The sequence below is a fragment of the Neolamprologus brichardi genome, chromosome 2 (genome assembly GCF_056152115.1).
Source record: "Neolamprologus brichardi isolate AB-2024 chromosome 2, ASM5615211v1, whole genome shotgun sequence".
In the NCBI taxonomy this organism is placed as follows: Eukaryota; Metazoa; Chordata; class Actinopteri; order Cichliformes; family Cichlidae; genus Neolamprologus; species Neolamprologus brichardi.
Window position 1 is genome coordinate 6,673,923 of NC_142105.1, and position 26,454 is coordinate 6,700,376.

General features: G+C 38.8%; 1 protein-coding gene across 2 annotated transcripts; it reads right to left on the reverse strand.

The window, feature by feature from the left end:
- Window positions 1-3,618: 3,618 nt before the first annotated feature.
- On the reverse strand, window positions 3,619-15,279 carry tlx2 (T cell leukemia homeobox 2). Of its 2 annotated transcripts, XM_035911181.2 has the most exons (5): window positions 14,064-15,279; window positions 7,739-7,951; window positions 6,916-7,153; window positions 4,433-4,613; window positions 3,619-3,951 (listed from the first exon to the last, which is right to left on the reverse strand). In XM_035911181.2, exons 1-5 carry the CDS (start codon window positions 14,578-14,580, stop codon window positions 3,940-3,942), a joined length of 1,161 nt encoding a protein of 386 aa, XP_035767074.1. In that variant the 5' UTR covers window positions 14,581-15,279; the 3' UTR covers window positions 3,619-3,939. The 2 variants fall into 2 exon arrangements, with proteins under 2 accessions (XP_035767074.1, XP_035767073.1); XM_035911180.2 differs by lacking the exon at window positions 3,619-3,951 and having other exon boundaries at window positions 4,265-4,613.
- Window positions 15,280-26,454: the final 11,175 nt, after the last annotated feature.

Genomic DNA, 26,454 nt, shown 5'->3' on the forward strand with positions numbered 1-26,454 from the left:
TACTGAAAACTAGTTTTGCACTTTAGCACAGATAGTAATGTTGTAAGACTGTATGAATGTATGAAGTTGCTGGTGACTGGTCATTTTCTATCACCAATTAGCTTATACTGCTTAATAAAAAATTTAAGTACTTCTTTTAGATTACAGTTATGCTAGAATAATTTTACCATATGAGATAAAAAGAACATACAATGAAATGTTCCCATGTACATATATCCCATATGTATAAATCTTCCTTCCTCCTAACCTTAACAGGGAAATGCTCACATTTCCTTGTTCTCTTTTCCTTGTATGCATTCTTATGTGTAAATATGCAAAAGTGTAACTCTTTGCACACACTTAGGGTTCAATTGTATATGTGTGTACATCAAAGAGAGAGCCATGAGAGCATAGCATGTCAACAGACAGAGTTTATTCATGTCGTGGCATCAAACAGCAGAAAGAGTTCCTCATTCGTCACTTTGACTTCTGACTTGATCCTTATGGAATTTCCTTGTTTGTTTTTTTAAAATTATCATATTAAACCAATATTTTTAACCGTCTTGCCTTCTACTTCTGTACCATAAAATCATGTGCACTTTTTGTTAAATATTCTGTATGACTTTATATATCTTTGAAAATGTTAGGGTTTTACTTGCCAATTCAGGCCGAATCCCGTCCATGGATGTGTTTAGTATTAGTTATTTAGTCAAAATAACATTTCTCTAAGAAAATCTATTGTTTGTGCTTCAAACTTTTCATCAAACGTAAAAAATAAATTTGTTTAACCTTATTTGGGTGTTTTATCAAACAGAGCTAAACTTGCTGACAAGCCTAATTTGCCCACATGTAATAACCTGCTTATAAGCACCTTTTTCAAGAATCTGTCACACTTGACAAAGCATTAGAGGTAAACTGCACAGATCACCTTTGGAGTATTTTGCAGATTTAGTGCAAACCGCTACCAAGTATATTGTTAATCTTCAGTAGAGTTCTTCTTCATTGAGCATTTTCTGCTACACAAAAGGATCACAGTGCTACATTAGAGCCAAGAACCATAGACGACCTTTTGTCAACAAAGCCTCGCGTGTCAACACATTAGCAGTTTGGCAGTGTCAGACTGTGTTTGCCTTCCTCTGAAATATTGCAGCTGCCACAGACGGAAAAGTTGTTATAACTGCTGAGTGATGACAATACATCTAGAAAAAAAAGAATCTCAAAGAATTTATATCCTGCTTATTTATGCGGTAGATATGCCATGGGATGTTTGTGCATTTGAACATTGGTGTCATGGCATCAAGCCAGTCTGGAAATAAACCTTATCAGATGCTTGGTTTTGTAAAGAATGACAAATATGTCACTGAATTAAATGGAATTTAGTATATTTATTGTCCAGATGAGGCTGTAAAATTATGCTTTTTGTGCCAAATGTGCAGGTCACAGGCATTTTACTTATATATATATGTCGATAGATGGATAGATAGATGTATATATCGACACTAAAATATGCAGGGTGATAACAAGTAGGAAATATTTATTGCACAAGAGCAGATCTGACTTGATAGTCATACTATAGAAGTCAAGCTTTCAATGCTCGAAGAGCTAAACCCACCGAAGCGTCAACAACTGCCTGATAACGGCTTAAATGTTTACTGCATTTCTCAAGAATGGAAACAGCTGATTGGAGGAGACAGAGCACAATGTGGTGAGCACTTTTTTCGTTTATAGTGCTCCTGTTCAAAACAAAATGCTTGATAGGAAGTCTGATATACCTTGAGCCTCTTTGTTCTTGTTCATCTTGTGTGGTGACATTTTATTGGATAAGGACAGGGCTCCTCAGTGGCAACAGATAGGGGGGTGGGAGAAAAAAATCCAGTGCCACGATAGGAGAGGAGGAAAAAAAATCTTTAAGCACCTGTAGCAAAACACAATGAGCAGTTTTGAAAACGGTAAAAGGAAGGAATTTTTCTAAAATGGGCCAAGTCACGTCTTCAAGGCATTCGAGATAGAGAGATGAAAGCAGCAGGGAGCGGAGGAAGTGGGGGTTGAGGAGGATTCACCTGGAGAGCTGGCGGTTATTGACACGATCTCAACCAGGCAAGACGCTCTGGAAACTGACTAAACATTGGCACTATGCCGCTGAGAAAACAGAGGGTTGTTGAGGGTGGCTGCAGCTGCAGACAGCTGTTTCAAACCACATTATCAAGCTGCTCTAAGAGAAAGGCAAGGCTCAAACAGGCAGATCTCAAAAAAGAAGGTAAGGGACAGGCCTTCTGATAGGTATTTTTCAGTGGCAGGTACAGCCAAGATTAACAAGAGGTTGGTGTTATGCTTTACAGTCCTAATGAACTTAGTAGCTCACTGTTAAGGAAACAAGATAGAGCACAACAAGGCCCATTTCCTGTGACGTTCTTTGTGTTGAAGGCTCATTTACAAGCAGGGAACCTGAATGATGTGTTTACTGTGCCTAGGTCTGCCTAGGTCGTTTTTGTTTTGACTTGGGCGATAAGCACGATAGGCTGGATGTGTTGATAACAAATGTTTGCGACTGTCTGGTGCACAGGTGGCCACGATTCGCCCAGACAACAATGGAGACAAACACCAAAAATGGCTACTCTCCAATAGAGAATGTTTTGTTTTCGTTTTCTAAATAATAGTGCTGTCTTTTGGCATTCCGCTTGTACATTTACTGTAAGTTTAAGTTTAATCGCATTCTTTTTAGCCAAAAGAAGAAACTCTTTCGAAACGTAAAGATACATTAACCATAAAAAAAGCAACAGGTATTTGAGAGATTATTTAGGGTTGAGATTTGCATTCCTGCTGGATTACAGTAAAAGGCAAATGAACTCTGATCAAATCAAACATCAAAATTCTTGTTTAAGGTAACTGTTGCTCTCACTCGGTTATGTAATATGTTTTTTTGTGCTGGAATGAAGGAAGGAATGACATTATTTAACAACATATCTCCCCCCCGATAGTTTCAGCCGTTCCCTGCTATCCGTGCTGTTGAGACCCTATCTCAATCAGTGACCCACAGAAAAAGGCTAAACTTGTTAGCCTTTCATTTGTTGCTTGGTTTCCTGCACCAATAACTGGACAACTGCTTCGTTAAGTCCTCGCAGTTCAGTGGAGTAAAACAAAAATACAAACAAAATCAGGCTGCCGCATTTCAGATGTTCATTTGGCACAGGCACAGCTCGTACTTTCTCATGTACTCTCATTCTAATTTGAGCTGGCATCGGTTTTCAAACCTTTTATTTATCCAGGGAGGCTTTTGCCGAGCACGCTTGCTGTTTTTTCGGCAACGCCCTGCTTCACGTTCACACATGGGAGCTGTAGTCATCAGTTTTTATGGATAAAAAAAGGTATTGCTCTGTCCTACTCATACAGTTTGATGGTATCTTACCTTTGGGTGGTTTGAAACTTTAATGTGTAATCATAGCCAATTCCCATGAGGCTAACTACATCCCTAAAATCATAAAGTATTATTGCACAGTTTTCATAATGGTGACAAACAACAAACAGGAAGTGAGTGAGAGAACCCAACAAGACAATAAGAGGCAAGAAAAACGGAGAGGTTTGTCATCTTTTCAAAAAGTCACAATATTATTTAATATAAAACACCTTTAAATTCGACATAATGAGGAATCCGTGATCAGGGCTTTCACCAATCCACTACCATTTGAACACTGCGGTTGGGGAGGAGATCCACCTTGGCAGCCGCTGACTTCAATGGTACATCCGAGTGCACACAGAAAAGGGTTGAAACATGCATTTACTACATTGTTACAAAGTCAAAAGCGAAAACATGAGGTCTCTTTTTGCCATTATTGGCAAAGAGTCTCTCTGCCACCTTGTGAGGGATCCAGAGGCAAAAGAGGGTACAGTCTTGACAGTTGGGCATGTACAGAGGTGTCCATTTGTTTCCTGGCACTTAGGGATAAAGTGCCCTCTTCTCTTTTAGACCGACAGCTGAAGGGAGAGCGGAAACTTGGTGTAAGGCAGGGAATTACTCAACATGCTTTAGATATTTAAGATAACAGTTTTAGACTTGCTTAGTTTTGACAAACATCAATGTAAGTGCGGCTCCTGTGCTGTGAAGGCCGCAAACAGTGTTTTGCAGGTCTGGTCAGTAACCGATAGCTGTGTCTTTCTCTCTACACACTCTTCCCCACCATGTTGCTGGTAACGATCAATGAGTGAATAAGCACATTGTCCATTATTTGATTTGTTTTTTTTCCAAAGTAAGCATCCTGCATCTATGATATCCCAAAATGGTTCTGAGTTTTTGAATGTCAGTCTTGGAAGAAATTCCTCTCTTGTGTCCATTCACACTCACGACACTTTGATCAAGGCTTTCTGTTTTCTCCCCTTCCCTCCCTTTCTCTTCTAAACACACACACACACTCACACACGCTCACACTACAGATGCTACAGAGGTGACGGAGGTCACCTTATTGTCTTCTGCCCAGGGCTGCAGGTTCTGCAGGGCGTAGAGGGAGGAGTTGTGCAGGCAGAGTGGGTCCGGCTGCAGTGGCTGGCTCAACGTCTTCTGGAAAGCTTCCTGCTGAAGTTGCAGCATCAGCCGGTTGGCCTGCTGCCTCTCAGCCTCCCTCTCCTCCGCAGTCTGTCTCCTGGGTGAAAGGAGGAGACAAAGCAGAGCAAAGGAGGATTTAAGACCAATATAATATTTCTTTTTATGGCGATTGTACACAGTATCGACTTGTACCACGTGGCAGAGCGTTTTAGCAGTGTGCTATGCTTTAATAAAGAAACAGTGGGACTCTCTCCCTCCTTCTTCCTTTACTTTTTAAACAGACACGATATGTAGAATAGATCTGCAATTCTGTATTAGGTGCTTCTGTTAAAATTTTCCTGGATAAGTTAGCATATCCAGGGCTCATTTATTATCATTTCTAATTGACAAAACCAAGAAAAAGCTGGCAGTCTTTGGTACTAGTGGTGAAGAATTTCAATCATATGCCGCAATGCCTTAAAATAACAAGAAAAAAAAATTATATATATATATATATATATATATATATATATATATATATATATATATATATATATATTAAAAAGCCACTGACCACTGTAGTCAAAGGAATCAAGAAAAAAAAAAAGCTTTTAGCGATCAGATGAGATTGCAAATTTCATAATAAATCCTGTGGATTTGCAAATTGCCTGTTTTTTCTTCTGTCTTTGTGCTACACCTGTGCCAGATACTCCTTCTGCTTTTGGCTTCACGACAGCTGATCAAGATGAGTGACAGGTGTTGCTGAAGGAACGTGACTAATAGAGGGGGAAGACATACAAAGCACTTCCTGCCTCAAGGTGAAAAGTTGCATCTGTTTCTTTTCTTTTCAAAGAAACGACTACGCACATCCTGTATATGCGCTGTGCTGATATCAACATTTGCTGCGTTGAAAAGTCGTGCGTCTTCCTAAAAAAACAGCCTGTTTTGTAGCGTTTATGTTGGAAAACCTCCAGAGTGAACTGGTGTTTTAGTACTCAACAAAAATTACACTTCTATTTCAATTTAAATAGTGAATGCAAATACTTTTGGCATTTTACTTGAATTACTTTACAAAGGCAAGCTTATCTATAAACAGTGGAACATTTTACTCTATCAGTCTTGAAAATTTCTTATTACCATAACAGAATAATTCATGGTGATTTATTTACGGACATTTGGAAATGATATGTTAAACAACATGTAATAAATGTTCAATTCTCTTAAAAATACAAAGCAAAATACAAATGGCAGCTAGAAATCACCAGCATAAGCACACCTCTAAAAACACTCTTTCAAGCACGCCAACCTCCATCCATTAGCCACACATTATTGTTAACAGCATTATCATAATCTGATTCCCTGGCTGTTGATTTGATCATCCTCTTGTTACTCGCGTAGTCGTCACACAAAGACATCCCTCATGCTCATCCTATCAGGTGCACACTACAGGGAAATGGCATAAATCTCAGCAAAAGTAGGAAATCAGAAAAGCGAGTTAAGCCAATTCCCTTGTTACTCGTGACATGCCGTTCAGTCTGCTGTTTATTTTAAGCAAATTCATTTTTACTGCACTTTGTAGTGGAAACTGTGCCATAGCGTTTTATGGCTTAAGGACATGATTGCTGCAGGTTTATTTTCTATAAATGATTTTTTTTTAAAGAAAATGTAAATGAACATCCTTAAACCAAAATTCGATATTATACTTTAATTTACAACAAAGAAGGCAGTGATTTTTAACTGTTTTCTTTAACTTTTAAATAGAAAATCATTCGAAACAGCTTTAAAGCCATTTACACATAAAAACCCTTAGCGTAATGACTTAAGGTAATTTAGCTGTGTGTAATATGCGTTTGAAATATGTATCCTGCTCCTTTAACAAGGGGCAGGGCATCATAATTTGATTTACTACTCATTTACTTTCAAATGGCTATAAACAACAGTTAGAATGAAGTGAATGAGTGTGTGTTTTTTTCATGGACTCTGCAGTCAATTCCTCCTGTGAGTGTTTCAGTATTGCTTTGGACAGCAGGTTTCTAAAAGGCCTTTCAGGAGGCTCAGGAGTAATTGTGCTTGGTCAAGTGAACTGGCCTCAACTGGCAGCTAAGCTAAGCAAAATAGGTGTTGTGTTGTACAACTCCTTCAATGCAATGTGGGCCATTTTACTTGTCTTCAAAGTAAGACACCAGTAAGCATTTTTGGACGCAAGTGTAAAACAGAGACACATTCTGTAATGTCAGTTTGTGGGACAAGAAGATTTGTAATTCTGAGCAAACATCCTGTCCTAATGAAGTCAAAAACCATCGAGGCCTGTTTGTTTTGCTTAAGTATATAGTGGGATGCAAAACAAAGAGCAAGGCGTGACACGTAGAACGGAGAATTATGTTACTTTAGCATCCAATAACACCCTGCTGTAATCTTACCGCCATTTTGTCCGCCTGTTTTGAAACCAGGTCTTAACTTGTGCATCCGTCATCTTCAGCGCCTTGGCCAGGGTGGCACGCTCGGCCGATGCCAGGTACTTCTGTCGGTGAAAACGTTTCTCAAGCTCACAGATCTGCACCCGGCTGAAGGAGGTGCGAGGCTTTTTCCTCTTAGGTGGCGTCCGGTTCTGGTACGGGTGGCCGATTCGACGGGTCACAGAAAAGGGCGAGAGGGCAGCTGAAAGAGGGAGGAAAATGAGGATTAATTTGTCTGATGAGTGTTTTAAATTTGTAAAATTCTAAAGATTTAACATGAATGCTTGATTGATTACTTATTTCCATTTCTAAGCTGGAGTGACCTGTTCTTCTGAATTATAAATGTATTTCCCCTGAGGATTTATTTCTATAGACTCGTAAACCTAGTTAGCTTTCCATTCCTTGGTAAGATAAAAATTATTGTTCATTTGCTGCTAACTGAAAAAAAAAACTATGATGTTTGGGGAGTCTTAAGAGAAGGCCTAGAAGCTGCCAACTGAAGAAGATAAACGTCACTGCCACATTTTCCATTTCTGAAGAGCACGCTGAGATGTGCAAACAGAAAATCCAAGGAAAAAGTAACTGAGGCAGAAGTAGAAAGATGGTATGTGAATTATCACTTCAAAATTTAAAGTGCTAGAGGATAAAGACGTGAAAAATACTGACGCATATTAAGATTTCAAATGCTGTTTTAGATCCAGTTTATACTTTCTGGTGGCACACGATGGTGTCTCTTAAAAATTAGCTACAGGTGAGGTTTTTTGGTGGGGGAGAGGGGGTGACTCACCTGGGCAAGCACCCTTTGGAAAAGGATAGTCTGCTAGAAGGCCATTGCCGTCTCGCAGGTGGGCAAGCTCGGGGTAATAACATTTGGCTAATGTCTCCACCGTGCTCCAGACAGGGACCCTGCCGATGTCTCCCTTGGGGAGAGGACAGAGGGATCCGGTGGCCCCCGGCCCCCCTGTGGCCTCTCCGGCTCGGCTCTCCTCTGCCTGCTCCCCTAAAGGAAAGGGAGACACAGTGAGGTCCCGCATCTGGAGCACAGCAGCAGCTGCCGCCGGGCGGGCACCGACGCATAGCAGCTAATCACATGAAGGAGGCCTAAATGATGAACAGAGTCTACTTTAATGCCATTTGCTTCTAGTCTCTTAAGTTAGCGTTTGGAGATCTTTAGCTAAGAAATGAGATATATGCCATTCAGAAAAAAAATAAGTGACATCTAGCAGGATTACACAGATACAGATAAATCAAGCCCTGGCTGACCAATCAAAAACCTACAGCCAAGGTCATCCTCTGACAATGTGATGAAGCTCCATAAGTACTATTCACAGACCTACATAATATAATTGTAAGCCTAACAAAACACAATTTCTGAAGGAAAGTAGATTTTGGTGGGTCTTTTTTCATCACAATAATTACATTTAAAAAATATTTGATATTTGCAAAATGTCTTGGAGCACAAACATGAAGCGTGTGTCATTACAACTCAAGCAATAACCTCAATTTGCAATTGTGTAACGTCTTTCACAGTGACATCATTTTTTGCAGAATAGGCGGCCATAAACTTTACATGCATTACTATTTAGAATATAGACACTTTGTAATAAATGCTATTTCAAAGTATTGCTGTATTGTCTTACTTTGTCTCTTGTCGCTTAGTCACTGTTCCTTCTCAAAAATATAAACTGCAGTTTTGCACTGTAAGGGTGTGCATTGTGTTTTTCTTCACTCTCTGCCTCAGTGCCTCGTGGTTCTCTTTCAACTGCCGGGTATTAATAACAACTTATCTTCTTGCATCATAAAATATCTATGAATCCTGTCTATTTTGTCAGCCATGGGTAAACAGAAGATCGATAAATGTAATGAGATCGTTGGCCATAGATCCACTCCCGAGCCACATTCTCATTCTGAATGGAAATCAACAGAAGAAAAGAGAAAAAAAAATACTTTCTGTCTTCGTCTCTCCTTCTCTCTCTATCTCTATGTCATCCGTCCCCAGCAAGCTGTTTTGCCTGCTGTCTTACAGGGTGTTTATTTGTTTTTGTTTTGTCAGAAAAGCTCACCAGGAGCCAAAATGAATATGAAAACATCTGCATAGGTGTCCCCTCAGGGTTACGTGCTGCTCCTGCTGCTGCTGTTCTCAGAGTTTTCAGCGACTTGAAAATTCATTTGCTATACAGACGATGACAATTTGGATGTAAAATAGAACATGAAGTTATTACGCACTTGGCAGTCATTTCAAGGGAGCCGCCAACGTCCCCTGATGGTGCTGAACACGAGTGGCAAATTGAAGCGTACACAAACAAATGATTTGTAAAGTAAAGATGAATAGCTACTATGCACTGTTACGGTAGGTCACATAAAGTTAACATCACGTAAGTGCAAATTAGCAACACAGATTTAGTGTCTGAAGTGAAAATGTGCTACAGTTATTGGCTTTTGCAGGGATTTATAGTGACCATGACCTCTTCGTTCCCTCTCATTATTATTTTTAATCTTCTATGTTAATATTCTTATAATAATTTCACATTATGTGCTGCTCTGATGCTCAATAATAATAAAAAATGGTAATTGTACCCCTCCAATATTCCTTTTGGGACTTAGACCGGCATCTGTAGTATTTAATCACGAGTTTCTAATGACAAAATCCCCAAGATATTTCTATAACACTACTATAGGTGCTCACAATGGACTGGAGCACCTCCACAGTCCTTAATACTGAATTATACGGCCCTTATTGGACTTCATAGTGTGTTTCTAAATCTCCTGTAAAGCCACATTCTTACAGTAACTTTAAAGTGGAGTCTTAAATGAACAGCACATATGTTAAGCAACATATCGTTTTTGCTTTTTGTGTCATTGCCCAAATCTATTTGGAGCTTTATGGGTCCCACAGAGAAAGCAAGCGTGCCTGTTGTTGCTCCCAGCGGCAGGTCTGGCTAACTAATACAGCATTAGATGGCTATTTCAGGCCATCTGTGGGCTAAGTAATGGGCCAGGCACATACAAGCACGTTCAGAGGCAACCTAACATGCAGCAGCACCCTTTAGACCTGACAAGTACAGCAAGGCTTTGCTTTACAGTGTGCAAAATCCTGATAAATATATGATCCTGTGGTGTCATACCCCACCAGACATGTTTAATGCTTTTTTTTTCTTTGGTTTTACTCCATATGCCTTCAGGTTTATCCATTACTATAATTATCGAGACTGTGAACTGCAGTATAGAATCAAAATGAATTATGCAATGTGCTGGATTTTAAGCCAAACCAATTAAGAATACCCTTGCTCAATTGCATCAGTGAGTAGGTTAGCTTAGTGACAGTCAGTGTAAACTAGCTGGATATAACTGGATTATAAGTAATATGTTGCAAATAATAGTACCGAAAATTAAAGCCATATGGAATAACAAATATAGTAGTCAAACTTTTATGAATCTGAAATATATCAGAAATACTGATGGCAGTAATTTGTATCTGAAGAAGAATACCACTCCTGTACAGATTCCAAATGTAAGGGTATAATAAGTCCCACGAGCTTAGAGCTTCCATAATTAGGAAATGAGTTATTAAATAAAGCTATAAAACATAATTATTTTTCTAATAATTAATTGTTTTCCTATAGCTCGGAAAACAGTTAAGCAGTCTGTATGTGGCCATTATCCCCAACAAAAAAAGCGATCATGTAAGTGTTCCCATGAAACAAAGAAAATGAAAAGAATCACCAGCAACCAAAAATAAATGCTGCGAAACACATTGCACATTTTGTTCCCCCTCTTCATCAAATGGAAAAGAAAATGGGTGCGAATGCTAAATCTGTTGCCTGGATAATACAATTTAGCATAAGCATATCAAAAAATAAAATGCTACCGTGGAGAATATGTTTGCCATAATAAAACCACTTATACTTAATAACACTTCCCGGTGACAGCGCCTCCCGTCCCCACGGCGGATATTACCTTTGTAGCAATCTAATAAATATATCCGTGAAGGATTCTAAAGGGGATATTGAAATATAACATGAACATATATTGCTATTTATTACACTATACGCAACAAAAAGCAGGGATACTGTCTTTTGTCACACGGAAAATCAGGCCAGCGTGGAAGCAAAAGGGCAGGAGCGGGTTCAGCTCTGAAATAAAATCATATTTTTTTCGGCCCTGCTGCCATTTACACCCAGACACAGATAAACAGGAGAGAAAAGGCGCTTTAATTATATTTCTTTTATTGCTGTTAGGTGGTCTACGGTGAAAGACGCTGTATTATTGCTCTGTTTATTGTCAAAATGTCCAAACAATTCAAAGAACATATTATTATGTACTTTGATCCTTCATCACAGATCACAAATTTCTGTTAGATTATTATTATTATTATTATTAGTAGTAGTAGTAGTAGTAGTAGTAATCACTAGTGGTAAAAGGCTTGGTTTCTTAAAATTAGTGCATATTTTACTTGACATTTTGTGCTGTAAAGCCCACTTTTCATTTCACTATCCATTACATTTTTCTTCAGTTACTAACTAGTCTTAATTTTCATTACATATTAGTGTGCTATGTTTTATGTTATTAATGCATTATTTTTTTATTTCGTTTCTGACGTAAAAAAAATAATAATGTGAAAAAAAATAACATTACAAATAAATCTTGAACCCGGGTTTATTTATTTTTTTGAGCAGAGTACATTGAAAAATAAAGGTGGCTACTGTTAGCCTCCGAGTACTACTGCTGCTGTTGCTGCTATAGTAGTGCGTGTGTACTTTTACGCACGGTGCGGCTTTATGTATGATTTTACTCTTCTCTGGTTGATTTTTGCCTACATGTTCAGGAACAGCAGATGGAAAATAGCAGCTAGCTAACCCTGGTGAACTTATTTTAATTCTTCACTCGTCCTTCAGAAATAAATAAAAATAAAATAACACATAAATTAGTTGTAATAAAATAGCCTGGCGCACAACATTTTAGGCCTGTAAGCGCTGAGTGAATACACAGAGGAGTGGGTGACCACCAAGGATTCATCAGTAGTGTATCTTTACAGATGGATAAATGATGCCCCTATAACCCGTAAATCTTTTGCGACAGTCCAATCCAGCTTACTGTGATTAATAACACGAGTTTGTGCCATGTGGGAGGCATCCCGGCGTGAAAAATGAGAATCTATTGTCCAAGTTAACAGGTTTCGTTTACATCTCTGCAAGAAAAAAAAAAAGAAAGAAATCCTGCCATGAATGCCAGAGCTGGAAGCATTTGGCAACATGTTTAGCTGTTTAAAGCTGCACGGGACCGTTTTTCTCCTCCGGTTTCAACTTGGAAGGCGAAAAGGAAAAACAAGAAACAAGGAGAAACATTTAAAACGGTGCTCTACCCATCAGGATAGATGATAGTCCATTTGATTTACGGCCTTTTATGGGAAACAGAGCAGGCTAAATCTGGAGTGTTTGTGTGTGTATATCTGAATGTGTGTGTGTGTCTGCGCGCGTGTGTGTGTGTATGTGTGGATAGTGCTACTGTAGTTGCTGCTGTAGCTGGTCCTGCTGCTGGTGATCTTTGGCTGATCAATACAGAGGAAAGATATAAGCTGCGAAATAATTACAGCGACACAAAGCTGAGAGAAATTAAACGAGGGGCCCTCGGTGACTATGAGTAAAATTGATAAGCCTATTTACACTGTATCTTTTTGCAGATGACATATCGTCCCCCGGTATTTAATAATTAATCAGGTAGAAAGAACTGAAGAGTGAATATTTAATGCATGGAGAGGAGGGGGCGTGCGCGCGCAAATCCATGATGTTCTTCCTTTATAGCAATGAGGTCATGAGAAAAATATAAGCTGAACCACCCCTCCCCCACTCAAAAAAAGAAAACAGAGAACGCAGAAATCGTTTTTATGAAATACGTTTACCTATCTCAGCTTATTCCATTAAAATTTTATTGGCTATCGTTATTTTTTTTCTTTACCATTTTCTCTCTGAGAATTATCTTTCGTATGTTTTTCATATAATTTATTATAAACAATATATAGTCGTTATACTAGAAAAGAACTTATTTTCAATTGCATTACATTTGAATATTTAAATAAGCATATATATAATATTTAAATAAGTAAAGCAAAGTTCTCATTTTGGATTGAGAAGGAAACAAATACCGTAAACAAAACTATGTCAGCCTTTAAGTAGCATGTAATTCTGATAGTGTTGAAGGGCGTGTGGGGTTTTGGGAACAAAAATGGCTGCATGTGTTTGCAGACACCTGAATAAAAAACATAGGCAGGAATTATGTAACTCATCGTGGGCATTAAAAGCCCAAATGGCACAAAAATCGACTTCGGTGAATTTCATTTTTAAGGCAAAAAATAAAAGCAGCTGGTTCTGAAAGAAGTAAAATTGGAAATAAAAACTACAAATTAAAAAAAAACCCACTGAAGTCTACATATAGTCTGCTAGAGTAAATTCTGCAAGCAATATTGTAGCTGTTGTCCAATTATAGGTTACTGCTGTGTCATAACATTTAACCTACTATTTATTATTATCTATTTACTAGCCTAATTTACTCAGCTCAAATAATAATAATAATAATAATAATACGTTATCATACATTCTTGTTTAGAATTTAACATGTCATATATTGTTACTACGGTGACTCATCTTCTTGCTTTCTCAATTGGCTCTCCGGGAGAGGGAAAAAAAATCATTCATCCTCATGAAAAAACGGGGGACGTCGTTATCCGTCATCCGCTGTAAATGGAGAGTGATGGTCCAATACTGATTCATCAGCATGTCCGAGTCAATTTCTCCACTCGTTTATCAGGCTGCCCTTCCAGCATAATAAAACTGACTGTGTGCGCATATATGATTCGTTATAGATTACAACCTAAAGATGAAATCATCAGCGCCACTTTGTTGAGCCATTAGGCCCACTTCACGCTTCGTCGGTCGGAGGTTGTTTTCAACACAAGTGTTAGTAAATTCATAATTTCCTCTTTAGTGGCTGTGAGGAAAATATTCACTTTTTTGGTGGTAAATAACGAGGTCTTGCTTTCTGACCTACTATGTCTGTGTTCATGAAAAACATTCAACTACAAGTGTTGTGGGACCAGGATAAGATTTATTCTTTACCTGTTAATCTGTCCTTGGCAAATCTTCTGCTGCTTTCCATCCACGGAAATGTGAAGTTTGCTGCATTCCCCATTCCCATCCCCGGCATCGAGGGGATGCCGGGTCCGATGCCCGGTGGATGCGTCGATGGGGGTGGATGAGGAGCAGCAGCGGCGGGTGGCGGTGGCGGAGGCGGCATGGGCCTGTGCGCCGGCACCCGAATTACCCCACCTGCACCTCCAGAGTTCACGTTAACGTTCATGTTCATGTTCATACTGACGTTCATGTTCATGTTGACATTATAAGAGCCGGCTAAACCCGCCGCTGCTGCCATGGAGCAGGCCGGGTTGTAGACGCTGTTGTACCCGTTGCTGTAGACATTAGAGGCCAGCGCGTAATCCGGGTCACCGGTCCGGTTGGGGAGCATGCAGCCGCTGGACTGGTCCGAGCTGTTGAGGATCTGGTCGATGCCGAAGCTGATGGGTTCATGCTGCTGCTGGTGCGTCTGGTTCACCTCCTCTATCCCAGTGTGCTCCATAGTTTTTGTTCGTAATGTGCTTGTCAGTATATTTTATCAGCGCACGGATGTGTTTTTGACATAAAGCAATTCACGCCTTTGGAAATGAAGTATTTGGATGTAGTCTGCAGTGGTGAGCTTTTTTTTTTTTTTTTTTTTTTTGCTTTCGAGCATCGACACGGGCCTGTTCTACTCCCAGGAAACCAATAAGGTGTCCAGCGCTATCCAAAATCTTCCCATTATTTTTTGTCCAACAGTGGGATCGGGTGTTCCCTAAATTAAATGCCTATCCGTCGGACTAAGAAATACCGTATCCATCTTTAATAGCGAGTTCTTTCCAAGTGAATTAGATACAAGGCAGCTTTACAACAAGAAAAACAGCCGATAAATGCCAAATGGCTATCCCGAGTAGCCTACTTACTGAGAAAAATCCGAGATTTTGGGGGGGAGGCACCTCTCTGGAGAGACTTGATGCGCTTTGTTCGCCTACTCGGGCAAAGACGATCCATACGCTGGGGTCATGATAGGATAACCAAGCTCGTCGCATCAAAATGGAGCTGAAGACAAAACAAAACAACTCCGAAGAAGCGAAACGAAGCGCTGACCTCGCAGGCGTGTTTATTAATTGGAGGGGAGCGCGGAAGAGAGCTCTGTAGTTCTGAATGGTGAAGTGCGTTTCAGCAGGTGAGACTACCCTCTGCGTAAAAGCTGCCATTCGGTCCTCCAGCCAACCCTCCTTCCCTCCCTCTCTTCTTCCCTCCCGCCTCCACGGTAGGACAGTTGTTTTGCTCGGATGTCTTAAAGAAACCGCAGCTTTTTATTTTTTATTCAGCTCTTCTGGTTTCAAATGCAAGGTTTCGTGCATTTAGTGGAACTTAGGCCCGCGTCAAGTGGCTACTTTCACCTTAATGCTCCTCTACGTATCAGAGATTTGAGAACTATGCTAGGTCTTCAGGAATTATAATAGTTTTTCAGTTTTAAGAAAGTAAATTATTTAACAAAAATCAAAATTGAACAACAGTGGGGGACGAAATCACAGGACAAAAAAAATGAACATTGCTGTCTGTGAACATAAACTAAAGATTTATTTAAATATTTCCCACAATAACATTATGTGGTTTATGACAGCAAATGGTCTGATAATCATTATCTTTATGTTATGACCAAGGTTTTCAAATCAGTGCTCTCTGTTAGGATTTTATTCTTTCCCCAAGGAAACCTGCTGCTGAACATGATTTGGAACAGAACTTAATAGCAAGGGGACGCTTTAAGGAAAACAACAGTTTACTCTTCAATTAATCCTACTTTATGTGTAATCCACGAAGCCACTTAAACTGCATACACAGTGGCACATGGATATTCCGCCAGAGTTTGTTGGTACCATCATTTATCCATTATTCACCAATATTCTAGCCAGTAGAAACGGACAGAAGATCAAAAGAAGTGACAGTGAGCTGTGTGGTATCTCCGCTGATTTGATGGCAGCTGATAGCAGTACAATTTATCCTAAATGAAACAACAAACTGTGAGCAAGTGTAAAGGTGCTTGTTGCGCACAATGAAGTCATAAATCTCAGATTTTGATGTGACCACTGTAGTCTCATTCCAATACACACGATCACAAAACTAGATAGATAGATAGATAGATAGATAGATAGATAGATAGATAGATAGATAGATAGATAGATAGATAGATAGATAGATAGATAGATAGATAGAATTAAACAAATAAATAGCAGGACAGATATCAAGAAGCCAAATGTGAAAAGCGGCGTTTCTGATTTGCACAAATTATTTAACCTTTCCCCGCCCGGAGCGACGACGTGGATCAGTCGGGTCTCAATTCAATAAAAATGAAAAATGGCTCATAATAAAAGCGCGACACGGGGAAAAACGAATTTAATATATCACCGTTTTATTACGCACTTATTTCACTTTCTGTGCGAATAAAGATATCTCTCAACTGCACAAGGTGGCTAGAGGGAAGCATAAAAATCAATTGTGTGAATTCGAGGCCATATCAATAACGGTGCGGGACGAGACCGGTGCGAGTGTAGCTGCTATTAGGCCTGTTTATATTTGTGCGTTACAATAAAATGAATAGGGACGGGAGGATGCACTGAGACTCGGATCAGCTTACTGACAAGGCAATTGGCCGTTTATGCAAAACCAGGAAGATCTATGGGCAGGAAGGCGGAAAATAATGTTTGCAAGCCACTTTGGGGTAACACATCTCTCCCTGTTGGTGATGTCAGCAGCTGTGATGTGATGTCTGATTGGTCGTCACCTTAAGTGACATTTTTTTTTCTTTTTTGGATACAGAGCATGCAGGGAATCCCATTTTTTCCATGTCCAGCAAATAGAAAATCTGATGTACTGATGCACGATTTACAGAACTGTGTCTAAAATATCCGACTGCTCTATTGTTGCGCAACACTGTAATGTAGATTCAGACTTTTAAAAGGATGATCAACTTGTGTGTGGGGTCAGCGTTAGATGAATACGTCCTATCACAAATTCTGAGTGATTATAATCTAAAACATTTGGGATTTGAGGGATCTGAGGGAAGCTGTTAGATCGCATATTCCGATTAGATCATAATAATAATAGTAATTAGTAGTAGTATTAGTAGCATTTACTTACATACATATTGATTATTTGACATCTCATTTCCGAAGGATTTTAAGAGACATAATCATGTTAAACAAAAGAGTTAAAGTGTAAACCTCTAATGTAGGTGTAATATCTGAGATCTCTTTATTGAGCTTGACAACCTGAGCCTGCTCAATAGGACACCAAGCGTCTTGTTTCATTATTCTCAACAATTTAGACTGCACACCATGATTAGCTCTCGTGTAAAATGAACGTATTATAATGAGACACCAGGGAGTTAAGATAGGGTTTTAAAATTTATCTGATGTCTAATGTGTAGTTTGGGACTCTTTAGATGGATCGAGCAACTTCTTATCCTGTGACCTGTAGCAGGGTTTCCTTCTACTTGTATACCCTTTTTATTATTTTCAATCCATTAAATGGTTATTGGATTTTTTTTTAATTCTCTGGATTTTCTTTTCTTTTGCCATCCAAAGCACCAGGTTTTGAGCCATATCTTGCTAAATCTTATAGACGCATATGTTCGTCTGACATAGCGCATTGTGAAACACCGTTGGGACTGTTCTCTGTGGACTCCATATTCTCTCTAGCTTCAAGTGCGAGTTAAAATATCTTCCTCTGGCCACATTTCCCACTTATATATATCTCCCAGTCTGCGAATCTGCGGTGGCAATTACCCAGTTTTCCAAAAGAGACTGTTTTTTCTTCCAATGTGCTACACCTGCAGAACGTCTTAAATTATTGTAGATTTTTGAATAAAGATCCCTGAACTTGTTTTGTCATTATAAAAATCTATAATAGGCCCATAGGAGGTTTATCTATAGGTTTTAAACGTAAACTCAACATGATGCTGTGCAGGTTTGCAATCAGCAGTTTTACTAATGCAATAAAACCCCATAGCCAATTAAGATACCCCCCGCCCCCCCTCGCACGCACACACACACGCACACACACACACACTCAGACACGCACATCCCAACACACACAAACACACGTGCGCATGCTCGCATGCTCTCTACTCTCTCTTAATATGAAAGCCCCTTGCTGACTTTGCCCAAAGGCGTTGTCTATGGTTGCCGGCTGTGCGTGATGAATCGTTATCTCCAGGCCATGTTGCTCGTCTGGGTAATAAAGTACCAGCAAAGCGGAGACAAAAGGAATTTGTCACAGTTGCCTCCCCGATATATTAGTGACCTATAGGCCGATTTAGCTCTCATTTGGGGGACTGAGGGAGCTGCACACCAAATTAAAATGAACAGAAGAGGATGATAAAAAAAAAGACGCAAAAGGCAAAGTTACGTATAAGCAAAGAGCCAAAGGATGCTCGGGCTTTGGGAGAGGACCGTATAGATCTCCTCCTGGGCTTACAAATTCATAATAATATACAACTAGCGGTATACTTTAGTTACAGGTAATCTTTCACATAATGCTCTAAGATGCATGCGAACCAGCTTTCAGTGCTGCAAGTGTTCAACGTTTTCCAATACATTTCAGCCTGTCATAAATCTGGATTAGGCCTAATTCTCCAGCACTGAGGGGATCACAGTTCAGGCCTATTCTAAGTTATTATTTATATGTAATCCTTGAGGTGTTTTATTGACAGAACGTTGATAAGAAAGGAATACAAGACAAAATAGCCAAGTCACCAAACAGAAAAAGCTTAAGGTTAAATACTGGACACAATGTTACTTAAATTTAAAAAAAAAAAAAAAAAGTATAATTTTACCCAGTGAATCATCAACAAAACTTTAAGCAAAGTTCACCATTTCCCCCTGAAATGAATGGAAATACTCAAGTAAAATATTGTTTTCTTAAAAGTGGCCTGGAGGATTCACTCTCTGTAATAATATTGTTTTGTATCACTGGTTTTGTATCTTTAGATTGTACTATGAATTTTTTTACTGTCCATGGATTTTTTGTACAGGAAGAACCCCACCCACACCCCTCCATTCACTTAAAGTTGACTTCATTTTTCCATAAAACAACAAAATAAAACAAAACTAAGAAACATTAGAGAGCACGTTGATAAGTGTGAACATCTTCCTGCCTAGTTGACACACACACACACAAAGCCTGCAGTTAACACATGAAAATTTCACTAAGGACAAACACAGGCATCTCATAATGGATGTCTACCTGCCAAGTTATATGATCTTTTCTTTCCAGTTTTGTTTGGTTCCCTGTTGCTATTAGGTTGAAATTCAGAGGAGACACACCTAGAAAAAATAACAAGGTCCAACTGTTAAAGGACTCATCCATGCATCAAGTTAAAAAATAAAATGTACTGTTCCAAAGACCTAAAAATGTCATTATAAAATACCCATGAATTTTAATAAACTCAAAAGTTCGATACCACGTGTTTATTGGAAACACATAGCATTACTACGGCACGTTTTGTTGTCTGTGAGAAGAACATGAGTTCTTCTACAAAAACCTTTTCACAGTTACTTGATACAAGTATATTTGTCTGATTTGTCTGTATTTGCTTTACGTTTGGTGGTGAATTCTGCTGTTGCCCTTACCTTTACAGTTCAAGCCAAATCAGTGATCATCTTAGGCACATTTACAGATTTCTGATTCATAGCAAGACTACAGGCACGGGTGTCTTGGTAGTCTTTGAGTGGGTTTAGTTCCCACAGTCTTTTCTCCAGGTAGCGAGATAAATAAATGGACACCTGCACAAAAATCATATTTGGCCTCAATGCTAGCACCTTAATGATCTCTGAAAGTATCTAGAAATATATAACAGCTAGAGTATTTTGTGCTGCCAGGAGCCTTGTTTTATTGCAATTCAAAGTATACAAATTTGTGTACACATAGACAGAAATTGATCTTTTTCAGCCCAGATTACATTCAAAGTAAAAGTTACTTGTGCGTAGGTACATTCTTGGACAAATGCCTGCTAACACTTGGCTGCTGTGTGCCCACAAATTTTAAACCACACTAACATGGTGGGATACTTGAAAACCTTCTTTGATATGACAACTTCCTATCTAGAAATAGTTTTAAGAAATGGGTTTCTGAAGACAAGAAACAAGAGGTTAGCCTTGTGCTGTTCCATCTCTTTTCATTTTAGATCAAAAATAGTTCGTTTGACAGTTTTGTGTGAGTTTCCAAAGGGTAGCAAATCCGACCTGACACCACTTATCCTTGACCTCAGTAGGCTTGACTTTGACTGTATGGAATTAAGTATCAGCTAACTTAATAGTCAGTCTCTCTGAAAGCATTGCCTTGCATGACTAAATAGACAGTGGATGGGAAGTATAGAAATATGCTAACGGAAGTTGTTGAAATCTTGCATGTCTGCACCAATTTCGAGCTCGTCACACTGGTAACCTTGAAAATAAAAGGTTTCCAACAATGTGGAGAATTATGTAAAAATGTCTGTAAGTCTAAAATTTTTTAAAAAAAATATAGTTATTAATTATAGTGCCTTAATGCAGCCAAAAACTGAAAAGTAAAAATAAGTTGTAAAATCTTAGGAAACAAAGTGTAAACATATTGGTTCCACATGGGGCACAAACCCTGGTGTCTTGAGTCAAAGTCTTTGGACATAAAAGAAGAAAAAAGCCACAAGAATAGGATATACCCATAGAACCATGAATCATGTCATTCTCCAGTTACAAAACTGTGGTGCAATAACTATGCTGTGGTCCGCAGACGGTACCGAAGGTGTAGAATTCAGGCTTCAAGAGGGTAATGTACTTATGCTTTTTTCCAAACACTTATAGGAGCCTCATTGAAACAGAGAAGCAGAAGAAATTCATAGAAAAATATTTCAGGTTTTCTGTGCACTTGTTTTTTAACTCATGCCCACTTGATACATGGAGAATTATAACTTATTGACTTTACTGTCTAAAAGATGGTCCATATTAATGTATTTTTTAAATATAAAATGCATGAACTGAGAAGTCCTCTTGGCTCCATGAGCTGTGACAGAAGTATTAATCAAAGTAGATGAATGCAACTGTTTATATTTTTTACATTTATTTTCCAGGATATCTAGCAACTGGGTTAAATAGGTCTCTATTAAAGCTAAGAGCTATAAAATTGTTTTTGTTGTTGTTGTTGTTTTTTAGAAATATAAAACAATCATTCTACTTAGTAAAATTGAAGCTCTACAGTATTAGATTGTTCAAACTTTTCACTGGTTCCAGACAGTGACAGGTTTTACTCTTGGCAGCCAGGGTTGTTTACTCACACGAAAATCACTTTCATTTTCTGTTTTGGTAATATCGTTAAGTTATGTTTGCAATCTGCAGGTTGTGTTGGGTTTTTTGCTGAGCACTGATTTCGCCATATCCCCAGTTTTCAAAATTCAGAATCCCATTTTCTGCCATAGGAACGACACCTATAATCACCAGTGACCCTCCTCGTGTTGCCACCCTGTAGCCATCAACCTTCATGGTGTTGAGCCTTTTATCGAGTGTAGACAAACAAGACTCAGCGACTCAAGAAACACCATCAGCATGTAGAGTGCAGCGCCACCAGTGTTCTGCTACAAATCACAGAACCCATAAAGAACCGTCATGTACGTGGAACCCTTTTTGTTGAGAGTGTAGGATTACATTATTCTGCATTTGGAGGGTTCAGTCCTTGACTCTTCGCCTCCCTCAGGGGAAAACCTGGCGCCTCATGCCCCTATCAGACGACTCAACTGGACTGAATGGAGAGGAGGAGGGGAGGAAGAGGGGAGGAAAACCAGTGAAAAAAGAGATGAGAAACCGCTGAAATACAGGCATGGGACTGGGAGGATGGAGGGATGTCATGTTTCTGCACAAGGCCTAAAAAAAGAATCGGGTAATGATTATTATTATTATTATTATTATTATTATTATTATTATTATTATTATTATTATTGCTTTTATTGTTGTGATACATGTATTTCTTTTAAAAAGCTAAACTGTATTTAATCTCTAAGTTTTTATGGGAAAAATAGACCCAAAAAAAGGTAAAATAGAAGCGATCGTTTCATTACTGGACGTCAGATTTCTTGAGTTTATCTTTTTCTCCTTTCCTTATAAATGCAAACCGATTCATTTTGCCCTTCTCAGCTGTTTGCCTCAGATAAACCTATCGATTAGACATCAGTTAGATTCCTAGCCAGGGTTTTATTGAGTAAGTTGGTGAACCTTAAAGTGAATTACAGGAACTGCTCTGCCCCTCCGGTGAACTATTTAGTTGAATCTAATTTACTTTGATAAAGACCATCTATTTTATTTACTCTGATCGCCATTTTCATCGAAGCTTTATTGTGAGACTGTGAGGGCAGAGTTGGTGGAGGTTTTTTCGGGAGGAAAGAAAATTAGGATTTTGCATTAGGATTCGATATTTACAGGTTTAAACAGAAGAACAGAAAAAAAGAAGAAGAAAGCCGCAAGATGACATATTTATAAAATTATTATTATTATTATTATTATTATTATTATTATTATTATTATTATTATTATTATTATTATTACCTGTAATTTTTTGTAAATGTGATAATATTCACTCAGTAAAACCGATAAAGTTTTTTTTATTATTATTTTTTTAATTTAATTTTTTGTGTGCAGGAGTAACAGAAATCTGCAATTTCCTCGTGAGCTGCTACAAGATGTACGAGAAGACTTCTTTCCACTTCTCCAGTGAACCTATATAAAACGGAGCATCTTTTTAATTGACTAATTATGTTTTTTTTTCCCCTTAAATAAATTATTTGAAATTATATTTGATTAGATGGATTATTAATAATGCAGGTACTGTAGGGAAAAGTTAAGATTTACATTTTACACTTTAGATTCTTTTTTTAATGGGAGGATAGAAATACGTGTTTTTCCTGAATGCTAATTTTGCAGTTAGCACAAACACACACACACACACACACACACACACACACACACACACACACACACAGAGAGACATATAAATAAAAGATAATATTTGGCCACAAAAACGTGACGAATCTCTGCAGGACAACCAGGATCAAACGTGATAAACAAACTGGACAGAGGTTGTTTGTCGTCCCCTTCATTCCCTGAGTCTACAGTCCAAATCCCGACTGCTCGGAGAGCCTGTTGTACACATGCGTCGTATTTAAGTGTAATTGGCCGTATCATTGGCTTTTGTCTTGTTTACAAAGCGGGCAACAGGAGCGGTAATTTAATTTCCGCCGCCGCATTGAAGAGCCACCAGCCGCCTGTCAGGGCCGAGCTCAGCCTCCCCATCCCCGGGCAGCGGGTAGGAGAAAGGCCCGGGGCGATTCTGGAGAGAGAGTAAGGGAGAAAGAGGAGGGGCGGAGGGTGAGGAAGGCGACATCTGCCTCACAATAAAAGTCAATATGAATGATATGCTGGGATGCAATGGAGGATGGACATGTCATTATGGCTTAAAAATATTTATACTGCTGTGACCAAGTGGTGACCAAGAGTGTTTTCCTTTTCGTAAATGTACATTTTCTTTGTTTACCCGTTAGCTTCCAGTCGCACATATCTTCTTATCAATGGATTATTTCATATTAACATTATAGCAACATAAGCTATACTCATTCGCTTTCATCACCTTTAGATTGTTTACAGATTATTTAAAGATTATTTAAAGATTTTTAATTTTATCCGTCACTTATTTTTTATTGTTTAATTTAAATGTAAGCTCACTCTCGTCTTGTTTTTTTCCCCTCGCCACAAAAATTTGAGTTAACGTAAAAAATTAACCTAAACCTACCTAACCTAGAATCCGAGACAGTAGAACAAAAAAGGGAAGAATAAGATCACAATATTACCCTTTCCGTTATCATCACAGACTTTGTACAAAAAACTAGGACGAAGAAAGAAAGCAAAAGGGCAAAAACACATCCCACTTGACGCTCTTATGTGAAAGAGGAGCAAAGTAAAATTAAAAGCAACCGTGCCAAGTTCAAGTCTGGAAAAGAGGAAGCACTACTTACACTTTATAAAAAAATAAATATATCAATAAATAATGATAATAATATACAAGAATTAAATTTAGACCACACAGCGGGCTGAAGTTGCTGATTTCACATTGGAGACATTTGGTGGTGTTTTTAGGACAAATTCAAATTTAAATGAGCACAGTTGGAAGGGGGGAAAAGGCTCTGCTACGCATTTAAAACTCAGACCTGTCTTTAAATGTCATTTAATTTCTCATTTGGAAAAAAAAAAAGAAAGAAAGAAAAAAATCTTTATAGGGTTGATTCTTGTGTATGTTTTAGAAATTAAATAATACATTTAAAAGATTAAATTTGTTTGCAAGAAGAAAAAAAATAAGAAGCTTTTATAAATGAACTCTTTATTGGTATTAAACAAGTCTGGGGAAGAATGAACCATGTACCGAGCTGTGTGTGTTTGTTTACTAGACCAGCAGCGAGGGAGAGAGCGAGAGAGAAAGAAAGATGGCACATTAGGCCTGGGGGCACATCATTATTAGAGAGCCTGGCTTCGCTCCCTTTCTCTCCATTTCCATCTCCACCTCTCTCTCGCTCTCTCTTACTCTCTGCCTCTTCTTAACTCTACCAGACCCAATGCATCCAATCACAGGGGTGGTCGAAGGACAAACAGAACGGCCATCGTGCGGAAGCTTCCGTACAGGGCAGCGCAGTTCCTGTTCTCTAATTAAACCATGATACAATGCAATATTCCTCTCCAAATATTCTCACATAAATTCATTTCACAACCCATTAAAGATACAGCGGGTGAGATCATTTACATCACAGTGTCCCAGTACAATACAGCATGATGCCGGCTTTAACAATGCCGCCAAATGTGCCAAGTCCCCCCGGTTGAACGGCAACCTGGTAGGCATTAACTCAACATAATGTCTCACAAATTAAAGTATTGCTGGGGCTACCACCATGGCGTCAGATAAATGTTCTCTATTAGGAGGCCCCAAGCTGTGCAGAAAACAATTGATTGCTTGTTTGTGTTTTCATATGGCATCCGTGAACATGCAGAGTGATGGATGAGAGCCCACCATCTCAAGTTGCTCTTAGTCGATTGCTATTGGTGATTTTTTTTTTTTCCTCCTCTCTTCTAATAGGAAAGTTAGCCAGTGTGCACACATACACCTTATATTCTCTTTATTGAGGCTGTAGGAAGACAGAGAGGGAGAGACGGTGCAAAGCGGGCTAATGGGAGTTGAACTTGGGCAGATGTAATTGCAGAAGGAGTAAGGTGTTAACTGCAGTTATGTTGACACTCCAGGACTTCTTCTCGTGTTTCTAAATGATGCCTGTGTAAGATTTTAGTTTGATTTTATGCTTTTTTGACAGTTTACATATATTTCTGGGCGTGGTCGAATTCTGCTTCCAATCTCTGTTGACAAGGGTATGAAGTAAAGCTAACCACTAAAGCTGTTTAGCTTTCTTTGCATCTTTGTGTGTCATTGTTCGGGATGCTAACGTTCAGTAGAAGTGCTGCTTAATTTATTAACCGTAGATCCCTCTTAAGGATAATTGTTTTCACACATGCAGCCCTGAATGTTTTTAGATCCTGCCTTATGAAATGCTTGGTCTGATTGAACACTAAACTGTATTTACTGTGCTGGTTTTCTGGTGCAACGTTTGTGCCTCCTGCACAACTAATCAGATGGCCCACTGACAAAGAAAAGAAAATCTTTCTGGTGTTCAGAATTTGTCTGAAGCAGACTATCTACTGATGTGTGCCGTAAATCAGATCAACTATAATGTTTCAAAATGATTCTTCAGCGAAGTCAGCTGATGACTCAGCTTTTTCCCTTTTCATAACAACTAAAGAGCACAACATTTCTGTCTAACCTAAGGAGCAAAACATTTTCAGCAGCAGTATCCAAGACAAGGGCCAAAAACCTCAATTTAGTCAAATCGCTTCTCAAGCAGAATGCAGAGAAAGGTCCAAAGACAAGTTGATGCACTGACTCAACAAAAACTACAACTCTTTACTGCAAAAATAGAACATGTAATTTATTGTTTTTCACAATATTCACCTAAATGCCAACAACCAACCAAGGAAGTAGTAGCAAAAGGGTTTTAGGACAGAGGTCAGAGTGATGTGCAAGTAGAGAGGACACCTGGCTTTCATGTAGTACATGCCACACACCACATAGCAAAAAGTTACATTATTTGTAATCCTTATTTAAGTTACACCAAACGTTTGTGCACCCCTTATATTTGCACACTGACAGAAACTAGGCATTTTAGGTCCCTCCCTGTCCCATAAAGCCAACTTTCTTCTGCAGGCTGCAAACATACGGTTTGAACAGCATGTGGGTTTGACTTCTGACCATATTAAGGACATGCCATCTGTTTGAC